Genomic DNA, 12,116 nt, shown 5'->3' on the forward strand with positions numbered 1-12,116 from the left:
ACATATTTAACTTTTGTGCAATCTCTATTCTAAAGGTTAGTATAAATCTGCAAAGTGTAATTATTACTCCGCTATTTTACTGAGGCTGGGTCACAAGAAATGCAGCAATCAAAACACCTGAAAAAATTTCTTGCTGTTTAATCAAATTCTTTATCTGTTTCCCTGCTGCTCCCCATCCTCACCATATCTTGTTACAATATATTTTTAGCTGCTATCATGCTGATTCTATGGGTTTTAATTTCCTAACCCTTCCCTTGGGGTCCTTCTAATTAACTTGCTCTATAATCCTTCTTCCTCTACCACTACACCTCCCGCTTTTCCTTTTAAAATGAAACTATTATTTTTCTCGGATTAGCAGAGGTTGTTTATCCCATAACTACAGTACTGTAATGTAAGGGATGCCACAATCTCTGTATTTTCTTTGAAGTCATGGCTGTTAAAAGAGAATACTATATGAAATTCTGAAGTTCTGCATATCTTAACTAAACAATATTTTATGGGTAAAAAGATGAACTCCTAAATACCTAACATATCAGATATAATACTACAGTCTTCATGCTTATGAAGAACGTTAAGAATACCCCTTTCATTTAAAAGAGTACTTTCTCTATCACCTGCCGTTGAATACACCAAGAATTAATATAACTGTTTTCTAAAATGTATTTTAATTATTAATTAAAACATACTTTAGTTATTAAGGTCAGTGAGGGACACAGAAACAGCAGTGACAGCGGTAACAGCAGCAGCAGCTGTAGTACGTTCTGGAGGCTGAGCGCTAGAACAAGCTGGGCAGGGCATTCCTGCAGTCAGGGAAATGTGATTAAGAGCTGAGAGACCCAAGAGGAACTGTCAGCTCTCAAGAGGCTGATGTGGCACGAGTGTTGCCAGCAGATTTAAATGGCCTCAGAGAGTGGCAGAAGTCAATGCTGCAGCAGTCAGAGCATGGCACAGCAGTTCTCAAGGAAGGGCATGTTGGAAGTGCCACTTAATCCTATTCAGGAAGGAAGAGGAAGGAGCCTTCTTCTGTAACAGAAATGGCACCTACATGTCACAGCTGCCAGGCTGGAGATGAAACCCAGAGAAACCACGGCCACCTTGGTACAAGTCTAGACCCAAACAGACTTGAAGACCAAAAGACTCAGCTGCAGGGAACTCCAGAATCTGAAAGTCCCCTGGCACCTGAAGGCAGAGATGGGTATCATGGGTGCAAGTGTGCCCAGACAGATCACATGCTTTTGAGCAGGTTGACGTGTTGTGTGAGGAGCTCGCCAGGCAGCATACTATCTGGGAATCCAATGACACTGACAGTGAGACCAAGTCCATGCTCAGCAAGTTTGCAGATGACACAAATCTGAGCAGTGCAGTTGACACAACAGAAGGATGAGACGCCATCTAGAGGGACTCAGAAAGTTTGAGAATTGGGCCCATGAGAACCTCATGAAGTCTAACAAGTCCAAGTGCAAGATGCTGCACTGGGGACAGGTGAGGCACTGGAACAGGTTGACCAGAGAAGCTGTAAATGCCTCATCCCTGGAAGTGTTCAAGGCCAGGCTGGATGAGGCTTTGAGCAACCTGATCTAGTGGGTTGCATCCCTGTCCATGGCAGGGGGGTTGGAACTAGATGATTTTTAATGTCCCTTCCAATTCAAACCATCCTATGACTCTATGATTTTTTATATTACAATACCTTCCTATGTGTTTTCTTATTTACATTAATGCTCCAAACATACTAAAATTTAATAAACCTGTTCACTAACATAAGTATGATCTTTCAAAGTAAAATTTTAATTGTCCCTTAAAAGATATAGTTGGGTTTTTCATTATCCATATGACTCAATTACAGAGAAATTAATCCACAAGGAAGACACAACCATTACCAACTTCAATCCCCATGCAGTCCAGAAGTTTTCTGAAACTACAGGGGATGTGTCTACATTTTAAAACTTTGGAACAAAAGATTAAGAAATATTCCCTATCAAAGTACGGAGAGTTGCAGCTACCTGGGGAGTTGGGAAAGGAAGGAGAGAAAAATCTGAAGAACAAATGATTCCTTTTGAAACTATATTGTCAGGGAGAAAAAAATCTTAGATGAGAAAGAAAGTTAGGACGTATCACAAAGGAATTGTTTCTCCATACTCTCCCTTTCAATTTCTTTTTAGGGTCTATATTCTCCTTTAGGGATCAGCAATGCTGCTACAGTAGGCAACATCACACATGCAATTGCATGTGCTGTCCCCTTCAGCAGCTCTCCTCCATGTGTTTTTCATAAGTAGTAAGGATATTTTCTCAAGGGAATTTCCAAGGCTAAAGAGGAGAACATATGCAACTCTTTTCTAAGCCCTAAGAAACTAGATATCCAAATCCCATTTAAGTTGTATTTTTAAGTATCTTCACTTTTAGAGTTACAAAATTTTACTCCACACTTTCTTTGTGCTGTCACTCTGAAATACATTTTTTGATACTAAATACTGAATCAAATTAGTTGGGATTCATCAATCACTGAACATAGCCTATAGTAATATCTGGATCATACCACCAGGAGTAAAAGAAAAGCTTAAAGAATGGTATGAAGAATATACAACCTGTTCATCATACTTACTTTTTTTTATTTGTTTGTTTGGTTTTTTCCTAGGTTATTAGTTTCTTTATTTTGCCCTATAGAAGACAAACAGTACTCTGACGCCACAGTCTACACAGAACTAAAAGCAATCACATTCATTTAGGCCAGAGAAGGGGCCTGGTGCATGGGCACTGCTACCAGACCTACCAGTGGAATGAATTCTGGGTCTAATTTTTAATAGCTTTTTTTCCTAGCATTTTGAAAGGGATACACAGCACAAAAGCTGCAGCATAAGATGCCATGTTTTTTACATCGTGGTACTCCTAAGGTACTGGAAGAAAGGCCAAGAAAAGCTCAAACCTTGCAGCAGAGTAAGAAGGAAAAAACTTTTACTCCTAGATGAAGGAGATTAGATGTATGCAAATGTCTGGGCAAAGTTTAGGAGTTATTAAGGGGGAGCAAAATACAATAGGACAAATCCAGTTTCCTTCTGACAGCCTAGAGAGAAATGCTTTGCAAGACCTTGGACGCACTCTCACTCCTTGCCTCACCAGTCTGTTGTGCTTTCTTAAGTGTAAGACTACGGGCAGGAAATGGATTTTTCATCAAGTTTTTCCTTTCCCACAGCTCCTTTTGGCTGTCTGCTTTTTCTACCATTTTCTAGACATGCTGAGTCCCAAAGCTCAGACTGCTTCGCTGCTATAATTAAATCAAATTAACAAACAAAACCACACCATGTTCTAGAACACATCAATGAGCCTCAAAAGAATCACTGAAATGGCCAGCATTTCCAAAAAAGGTCAACTTTTTGAGCAAAGGATAAGTCTAGTAAAGTCCTAACAGTTATGACTGCAGTCATGTGTTTTTGTTTCATTGCATACAGACCCTAACAAACCTGTCAGCACAACAACTGTAATTCTTAATACAATATTAGTATTACGTTTAGTTTAATCTTTTCCATTTGGAACTGGGGGGAAAACATGCAAAGGGAACAGGAGCTTGACTGCATAAGTTCTGAGGGAGACAAGTGCAAGTAGACTGTGATTTTTAGAACCTTGTATTCCAATTACTTAAATTAGCACTCAAATTTGAAGTGCCCACAATACCAGCATTAAGTGCCTTTTGAGAATAGACTTAAAAATGGTTCCCCCTTTTCACAGAATGGCTGAAGTTGGATGAGACCTCTGGAGGTCATCTAGTCCAACACCCCTGCTCAAGGAGGGTCACCTACAGCAGGTTGCCAAGGATGACATCCAGACAGCTTTTGAGCATCCCTAGTGATAAGGACTCTATATTCTCAATGGGAAGCTTGTTCCACTATTTCAGCATCCTCACAATAAAAGTATAGATAACCATTTTTCATGGTTTAGGAACACTACTCCCCAGTTCAGTGCCCCCCAACAAGACTCTCCCAAACCAGATGCCACTTGCTTGCTCCCCACTCCCTCCTGCTCAGGTTGAGATAAGAACAATTTACTGGAAACAGCAATGTGATATGAAAGGAACAATAGCAGCAATAATGTTATTAACAAAAGGTACAAGACAAAGAAACAATTTACATGGAAAGTGAAATACCACCAAACCCCCTGTCATGCCTTCTCTCCTCCCAGCTGGAAAAGAGAGTCCCTTACTCCTGACTCTGGCAAATCACAAGAGACAGTACTGAATAACAGTGGGATCTGGCCATGCCCCCTTCCACCTATTGTAAAAAATTAACCCTGTCCTGGCCAAAACTAGGACACACCATTATATGTACATAATGGTTAAATGGAATTTCCTCTGTAGTTTGTGCTCATTGCCTCTTAGCCTGTCATCAGACATCACTGGAAAGCACCTGGCTCTACCTTCTTTACAACCTCCCTTTAAGTATCTGTACACATAGATAATATGCCTCCTGAGCCTTCTCTACTCCAGACTAACAGTCCCCGCTCTCCCAGCCTTTCCTCCTATGGAAGGTACATCAGTCCCTTCACCAACTTAGGGGGCCCTCACTGGACTCTCTCCAAGACACTCCTGTACTGAGGAATCCAGAGTTGGACACAGTATTCCAGCTGTGCAGGCCTTGTCAGTGCTGAGGAGAGGGGAAGGATCACGTTCCTTGAATCACCATGTTAAACTCCTCCTAATGCAGCCCAGGATATCATTAGCCTTCTTTGAAGCCAGGGCATATTGCTGCCTCATGTTCAACTATGGTCGTGGTCTCCACTATGACCCCCACTGCCTTTTCTGCAAAGCTGTTTTCCAGCTGGTCAGCCCCCATAATGTACTAGTCCCTGGGTTTGTTCCTCCTTATGTGCAGGACTTCACACTCAGTGTTGAACTTCATGAAATTTCTGTCAGTCCACTTTTACAGCCTGTGAAGATTCCACTGGATTAGCCACTTCTATTTTGGTGTCATCTGGATACTTCGGATGGAATATTCCACCTCAGTGTCCAGGTCATTAATGCAAATGTTGAACAGGGCAGTAGCCAGTATAGTGCCCCTGGGTACAAAGCTAGTTACTGGCCTCCAGCTAGACTTTGTGCTACTGATCACTGTCCTCTGGGCTCAGTCATTGAGTCGGTTTTTTAATGCATCTCACTGTTTGCCCATCCAGCCCATACTTCATCAAGTTCTCTATAAGGATTCCATGGCAGAGAGTGTCAAAAAACTTACTGTAATCAGGGCTGACAATATCCACTTTATCCCCCGTGTCTAACAAGCCAGTCATTTCATTGTAGAAGGTTATTAGGTTGGTCAAGTATGACTTCCTTTAGTGAATCCATGTTGATTATTCATGAACACCTCCTCTTCATGTGACTGGAAATACTTTCCGGAATTAGTTCTTTCATTACCTTACCAGGGATCAAGGTGAGACTGACCAGCTTGTAGTTTCCTGCATCCTCCTCCTTGTTCATAGGTATGACATTTTCTTTCCTCCAGTCTTTAGGCACCTGGCCCAGTCATCACGATCATTCAAAAATGGCTTCACGTCAACATCACCCAACATCAGTGAGCTCCCTTAGTACTTACAGGTGCAGCAGGACCTCTGGACTTACATAAGACTAGTTTGCCTAAGTATTCTCCAACTGGCTTCTCCCACCATGGGTATGCCTTTCTTGCTCCAGACTTCCCCAGCCTCCGGGTCCTTAAGAGTACTGAAAGCTGAACTTTCTAGTCTTTCTAGTAAAGACTGTGATGAAGTACTTGGCCTTTTTCATGTCCTGTGTCATCAGGGCTCCCGCCCCATTCATCTGTGATCTCGTATTTTCTTTAGTGTTCCTTTCACTACTTACACACTTATAAAAGCCCCTCTTTGGTTAGTCCCAAACTGCCTTCTGATCCTGTCTCTTTCAGGAATCACTAACTCACCTTTATCCATGCACAAACTTTTTCTGAACGTAAAAATCCAGCCATTACAAGCATCCTGATGTTGTACAAATGAGCAAATGACATTGGGGGATCCAACCACCACTGGACTGAGAGATACCTACACATCACAGCTAATCTTCATACACTTTTATTCACCTCCTTAAGACACTCTTCTACTGTTACTCCTATTGTTCTTATCACCTTCACTTTTCATTATTAACTGTAAATGCTAAGCATGAACACAAGGTCCAGTTATTGTTAGTACTCAACATTCCAGTATAACACTTTAGTGTTTAAATACTGGAAATAAACACAATCTCCCCCTTCAATAGGGTGCCACAGATGGCCTCCCATAGCTCTGCTAGTTTTTCACCATCTACAGACAAATTGCTCATTAATCTTACTTCCAAAGCAAGTCTTAGTTTCAAGCACTTGCTTGTGTCAGCCACAAAAAACAGTAATAAATTTCATTTTTTTCCCAAATTTCCACTCTATTTTCTTAATTAAGTTGGAGCTACAGCCAATTCAATTATTTCATCTCTTAGTATGCCAAGTGGAAACATTATAGTGTGTAAACCTTACTCTTTCCCAACGTAATGCTTTTCTGAAGTCTGGAACTTTGCTTTATTGGTTCTTTAACCGTATTTTCATAAAGAGATGCTTGCACATTTGAAATCACACTTCACTGTGCATCCCTAGTTACTATGTACATGTGTATACTTGAGTGATGAATTACATGAATGGAAACATGCAATAATATGCATACATTTGCAAGCCCATCAACAGCTTTAAGAACTGGCAACTTAATAACCTAGTTACTGAGCATATAAATTTCTTTTGTGACCCAGACTTTATTTCTCATGTTTTAAATTCTCTAAGTCTTGTTATATATCTCCACCAGAGGAGATACATAAAAAAAAAAGTTTGGAATAAAAACTTACAGTTCTTAGTGCTCTAACTCATACTTAAAAGTTCATTTAAACACATTTTTAATACTGTATAGAGTAACAAAAAACCCAAACCAAACCAAACAAACAAAAAACCCCCAAACTTTCAAAGAGACAATTGAGACTTAAGACCTACTACTGAGTTTTATGGCCTATAATAACCCCGCAATGACATTAAAATTGGCAGTGTTTATCCCAGCAACAAATGTGACCCAGCCTGTACTGTTTTCTTTCAAAGTTTGAAGCAATTGACACAATAGGTCTCCAATATATTCAGATTATTGTTACAGTAAGAGGTTACAACACATCAACATTATTTTTGATGAGTGGAAGAACATTTTTGAAAGAATCTTTACGTCACTTGAGAAACTGCAATTTTCCCCCCTCCCCTCAAAGAAAGAAAATATAATAAATGTGTACTACCTTGTCACTTTACAGCTTGACTCAATCAGCTCATTTTCAATATCCAACAGACTAGAAGGCAAATTGTATTCCAAGGATGAGGCCATTCTTTTTAAACGCAGTAAGCCAACACAGAATTTTGCTCCCATCTCTTCCAGTTCTCTTGTCCCTATCTGCAATCCCTAATTTGAAAATGAGATTTAAAAAATACAAAATAGTACATGCAGATGGAACCACACATGCTGCAGAATTATTCTACATCAACATTTTGTTATTTTATTCAATAGTCTCCTGGTTTAAAGACAGAACAAATAAGAACTGTAGAGTAAACTCTTAACAAGAATAACAGAAGAGATTCAGAAATAACTAATGATTCCTCTAAGTCTGAACAGAGACACCCACGTTTTTTGGAGCTTTCTAGTCTACTTCTAGCACATCAGTATTAACAGTTCTTTACCCAGTAGCATTTGAAGAGAGACAGAGATCATGTCCAAATTTATAAGCATAAATAATTTTTAAAAATAGAGACAAAATTTATAAAAATTAATTTCAAATACAAGATTCTTCAAAGTAAGTTCCATTAATAAGAAGGAAGAAAGACAAAATTCATATTGTAGCTGTGATTAAGTTCATTGCTATGTTCTGACACATATATATGACCATTTAAGACATCAAAGTTACTCCTTGACACAGATATCTCTTCTCCCCTATAAGTTAGAGGCTATGTGTTAATTCTGAAAGCATTTATTCACACATTTAGTAATTAAAACTAACAAACAAATTATCAAAGGCCATAGCTGTTTTCTAACTTGAATGATATACCCAGGCATTTTCCTCTGCAAAGACTATTTAGGAGGTAGAATTTTTGGAATGCTCTCCAAGTTCACATATGTGATAAAGCCTCCCATCAGATAATACTACACTTTTAATTTAGTCAGGAGTGCAGTATACAGAGACATAACATCTGACCTCAACTACTTTATGAAAAGAGCATAGTCTAGAGTGACCCTCAACTGTCATGGAATTGGCTAGTTGTAACCGTATATACACTAACAAATTCAATGGCACAACCCAGCTCCATCTCCCCCTTTGCAACTTCTGTATCTCTGAAGAATTTAAAAGGGTTTTAGTTTGGATCTTCTAAACCTCTTAATGTAAAGATTAGTTAAGAAGAAGCTTTGACAAAACAAACAGGGAAGCAGAGGAGCCAGGAATTGGTAGTAAGCTAAGTCATCAAGTAGGAAAAATACATGAAGCAAAAAGAATGGAGTAGAAAACTTTTTACCAAAAGCTAAAAAAAAAAAACCACACATAAGCTTTGTATGTGTTGCCACACTGACAATGTGTTTTAAAATGCAAGGTTTAAAAGAAAGTATGTTGCTCCAGAAATGGTTCATCCCACACATTGTTCATGTACTGTTTTGAACATACACACAATTAATAGATGGAAAGTTTGATTTTCTTGTGAGTTCTTTTCTTCCCTTAGTAGTCTTCATAAACAAGGTGCTTTACAGCAACAAGAAAGATAAAGCTATATCCACCATTCTAAACAGTGCCATCCTCCACCCAAATGGTACTGAAACCTGTTAGCAGTGAAGAAGAGTTGGATATTTGAGTATTATTCTTAATAGTAATGCTACTTACCTCTTTTATAATGCTTTTGTGCTGTAGGTTTCAAAGCACTTATTAATAAAGGAAGAATTATCCTCACTTTACTGATGGAGAAATGGAGGCAGAGAGGGTTGAAGCGATTTGCACAGTGTCTCACAGCATGTCACTGACCCCGCTGGGAACAGAAATCAGTTCTCCTCACTCAGTGTAGTACCTTATCCACAGAGGCCAATTTTTTGTTTTTGTTTTATATTTGTTTGCACATCATTAACTTTCAAAGGCCCCAAACATAGCTGGGGCTCCACTATGCTAATCACAGGAAGACACAGTCCCTGCCCTAAAGAGATTAAAATAACATTAAGGACAAGAGGCAACAAGTATGCAGAAGAGGAAGGAGAAGTGTAACAGTAATCTATCTCACTGTTACAAAGATTACTAATGTGCACAACTTGATGGTTCAGAAACTTTTCCAATCAGTGTCTACATTTGTTGCTGAAGAACTTATCATTAGTTGGTAGGTTCCTTATAGATAGGATATGTATAACAGGAGGCTCTCTAAGTTGAAAAAGGAGTAAGAGTACAGTATGACGGAAAGTGCAAAGACAATTGTTAGAAAGATAAATAGCGTGCACATGTTCTATGGCTGCTATTTTCAGCAGAGCAGAAATAGGATACAACTAAGAGAAAACTAAATGGATCAGGTTGGAGGTGGATAACTGTGGAACACTGGGAGAATAAACTTCGAACTTACTACCCTGAAGGGTCTACATAATTGTGGTAAAAGCCCGTGGTAAAGTCTAGATTTGCTTCTCTCATTTCTTTAAATGATAAGGGGAATGTAATACCACACAACTGCCAAATACTGAATTTCTTAATCCACTGTTATTCTTCCAGCAGCCCAACCTCATAATTTCCATGAAACAAGACACTCAAAGTGTGTTTCAGGAATTAACAATAATAATCATCGTCATCAGTTGCCATCACTAAGGAACCTGAGGTGAAGTTCAGTTTCACTGAAGCCATAATTACACTCCTTTTCTTGATCTTGTAATTATCCTCAACTGTTGTTCTAGCACTTTTAACTGTAGCCTATTAAAGACGTTGCTTTTAAGCACAAGCCACCTGGAAGTAGCTGCTTTTTTTTTAAACATGTGCTAAATGTCATTCCTTTTCCTTTACATTTTATACTGTCTTTCTTCTAGACAGTAACATTTTAGAGGGAAGGTTGAAGTCTTTCTTACTAACCGTGTAATGAAGATACCTTCATATGAATAGAGCGTTTCAGTGATTAACTTTGCTACCTGAAAGCAAAGAGACAAAGCAAAGGCACAAGAGACTGTGACCTCAAGTTGAGAAAAATGTTCCTGTAATATGTACTTAACCAAATTAAGATTTGGAGAAGTCAGTTGCACAGCAAAACATCATGCTGATCTTCTGTGTTCAGCAGAGGCTACAAAGACATAATCATTCTTGAGAACTCAAAATCTAAAGACAGAAGAATCATCATAACTGAGAAGTTTGTTGACTGAATCCTTACTTCCTGAAGTCTTCTCTTCATGTACATCATAAAATTTCCACATAACAAAATCTTTTCCATTAACTTCAAAACTGATCAATACTCCTAAACTTAGTAAATTCTAATCAGGAAAGGGACTGATTTCAGTTTTCAGGTGGCTTAAATTATCAAAAACATTGCTCTTTTGTCTGCCATATTAATTACGCCCCATAGTAGATCCTGGAGAATCTTTTCCCCTCAAAGTTTGTTTTTCAACATCTTGAATTGCAGACGACTGAGCAATATTTGCAGCACTAATTCTCAACACACTACAAAGACTCCATGTAATCAGTTGAAAAAAGATTGCTTCCAGAGATACTCTGTTATTAGAGATCCTAAATTCAGGTAAGAATTGCTAACTTCAATTCCACAGCTTCCCGGCTGGAAATAGTCTGGCATCACCATTGTCCAAGTAAAATGAATAAAAAGAAAAACTGATGTTCAGATATTACCCAGCTTTGGCAAAGACTCAGTATTTCTTCCACAGAGAACTAAATTGTTCAGTAATCCTCTTTGTATTTTGAACGAAATTCACCAATGACGCCAAACCAGAATAAGACTGGAAAAGTGCTTCAGACCTTTACACAGTCCAGTCTGTGTATCTGAGAGTCTGAACTCTCATGCTCTTTGGGATGGGAAGTAGGAGGGAAGGGAATTTCTACAGTTCAATTTCTATTTTGAAATAACATATTATGACATATATAATTTAATTTATACCCCAAGTTTATTGACAGAGTTGCTGGCCCCATTCCCTCCACAAAAAAACCCAAACAACAAAACCCCAAAAAAAAAACCCCAAGCCTGAGCCTTTTTATCTCTTTCAGCTTCTCATTGGGGAAATGCTGTTCTTTTCCTGTTCAGTCCAGTCAACTTGGCTTTTTAGATATATTTTCTTAGTAAGTCTGAGCATTATCCTAGTGAAAAAATAATTAAGATTCTTCCTGTACGTTCAGAGGATGACTAAGACCTCACAAATTGTTTTATGCCAAATAAAATGAATGGCAGAACAGCAATTTTATCTCATCAGCTACTTTATATTACACAGAGGAATGCTCTTTCCTTTTCAGTAAATGATTCTTCCACAGAATCCAGCCATTTTTTTCCTTCATTGCAGAAGAAGGGCTTTGGAGGTTTAAGCATCTTGAAAGTTTGTCCACAAAGCTCTTCACTTTTCTTAAGTACTTTCTGTAGCAACACTGCATGAAGATTCATGTTTAAGAATATTCTGGAAATTTCAAAATAAGCAAGTTGGATCAGTTATCCTTCTTTAAAGCTCCGTAATGATGTCATCTGAGGAATAATGGAATATTCTGACAATAGCAGGAATGCTTCTGTATTAATTGACAAAATTTAGTACTTACAGACCTACCAAAATTCCTGCCAAAATGTCTGTCTTCCTGCTGTCTAGGGAGACAAGCATGGATGTTGGAACATACATTAATATACTAAATATACCTTGTTCCAACTTTTTTTTGTCCCACCCTATCCTTGATCCTGGCCTTCTGATCCTCTTTCTGTCAAGCACCTTATTTGAGGCTTGTCATCATTTTCTTGATTAGCATTCCTAAGCTGTATTTTCAGGTAGAGGAAACCAACTTCTTCCATAAACGTTGTCTACTATTGACACACTAAAAACAAGGTCACATTTTGTTTTCAAATACCCAGCCCTGTTAATACTTTTCAAGAAGA

General features: G+C 38.6%; 1 protein-coding gene across 13 annotated transcripts in view; it reads right to left on the reverse strand.

The window, feature by feature from the left end:
• AGTPBP1 (ATP/GTP binding carboxypeptidase 1) overlaps positions 1-12,116 on the reverse strand; it is a 59,423-nt gene that overhangs the window by 7,023 nt on the left and 40,284 nt on the right. For 9 of the 13 annotated variants that reach the window (XR_010426466.1, XM_064641186.1, XM_064641188.1 and 6 more), the window contains one exon: positions 7,283-7,443. The exons of 1 other annotated variant lie outside the window; for it this stretch is intronic. Coding sequence is in view for 10 of the 12 variants with exons in the window: in XM_064641186.1 (XP_064497256.1) it covers positions 7,283-7,443 (161 nt within the window). In the remaining 2 variants the exon portion in view is untranslated. Of the gene's footprint in view, positions 1-7,282; positions 7,444-8,905; positions 9,048-9,067; positions 9,210-11,440; positions 11,653-12,116 lie in introns of those variants that run through there. 3 more of the 13 variants (XR_010426467.1, XM_064641193.1, XM_064641191.1) reach the window with 3 other exon arrangements.

The sequence above is a fragment of the Pseudopipra pipra genome, chromosome Z, assembly GCF_036250125.1.
Source record: "Pseudopipra pipra isolate bDixPip1 chromosome Z, bDixPip1.hap1, whole genome shotgun sequence".
NCBI classification, from domain to species: domain Eukaryota; kingdom Metazoa; phylum Chordata; class Aves; order Passeriformes; family Pipridae; genus Pseudopipra; species Pseudopipra pipra.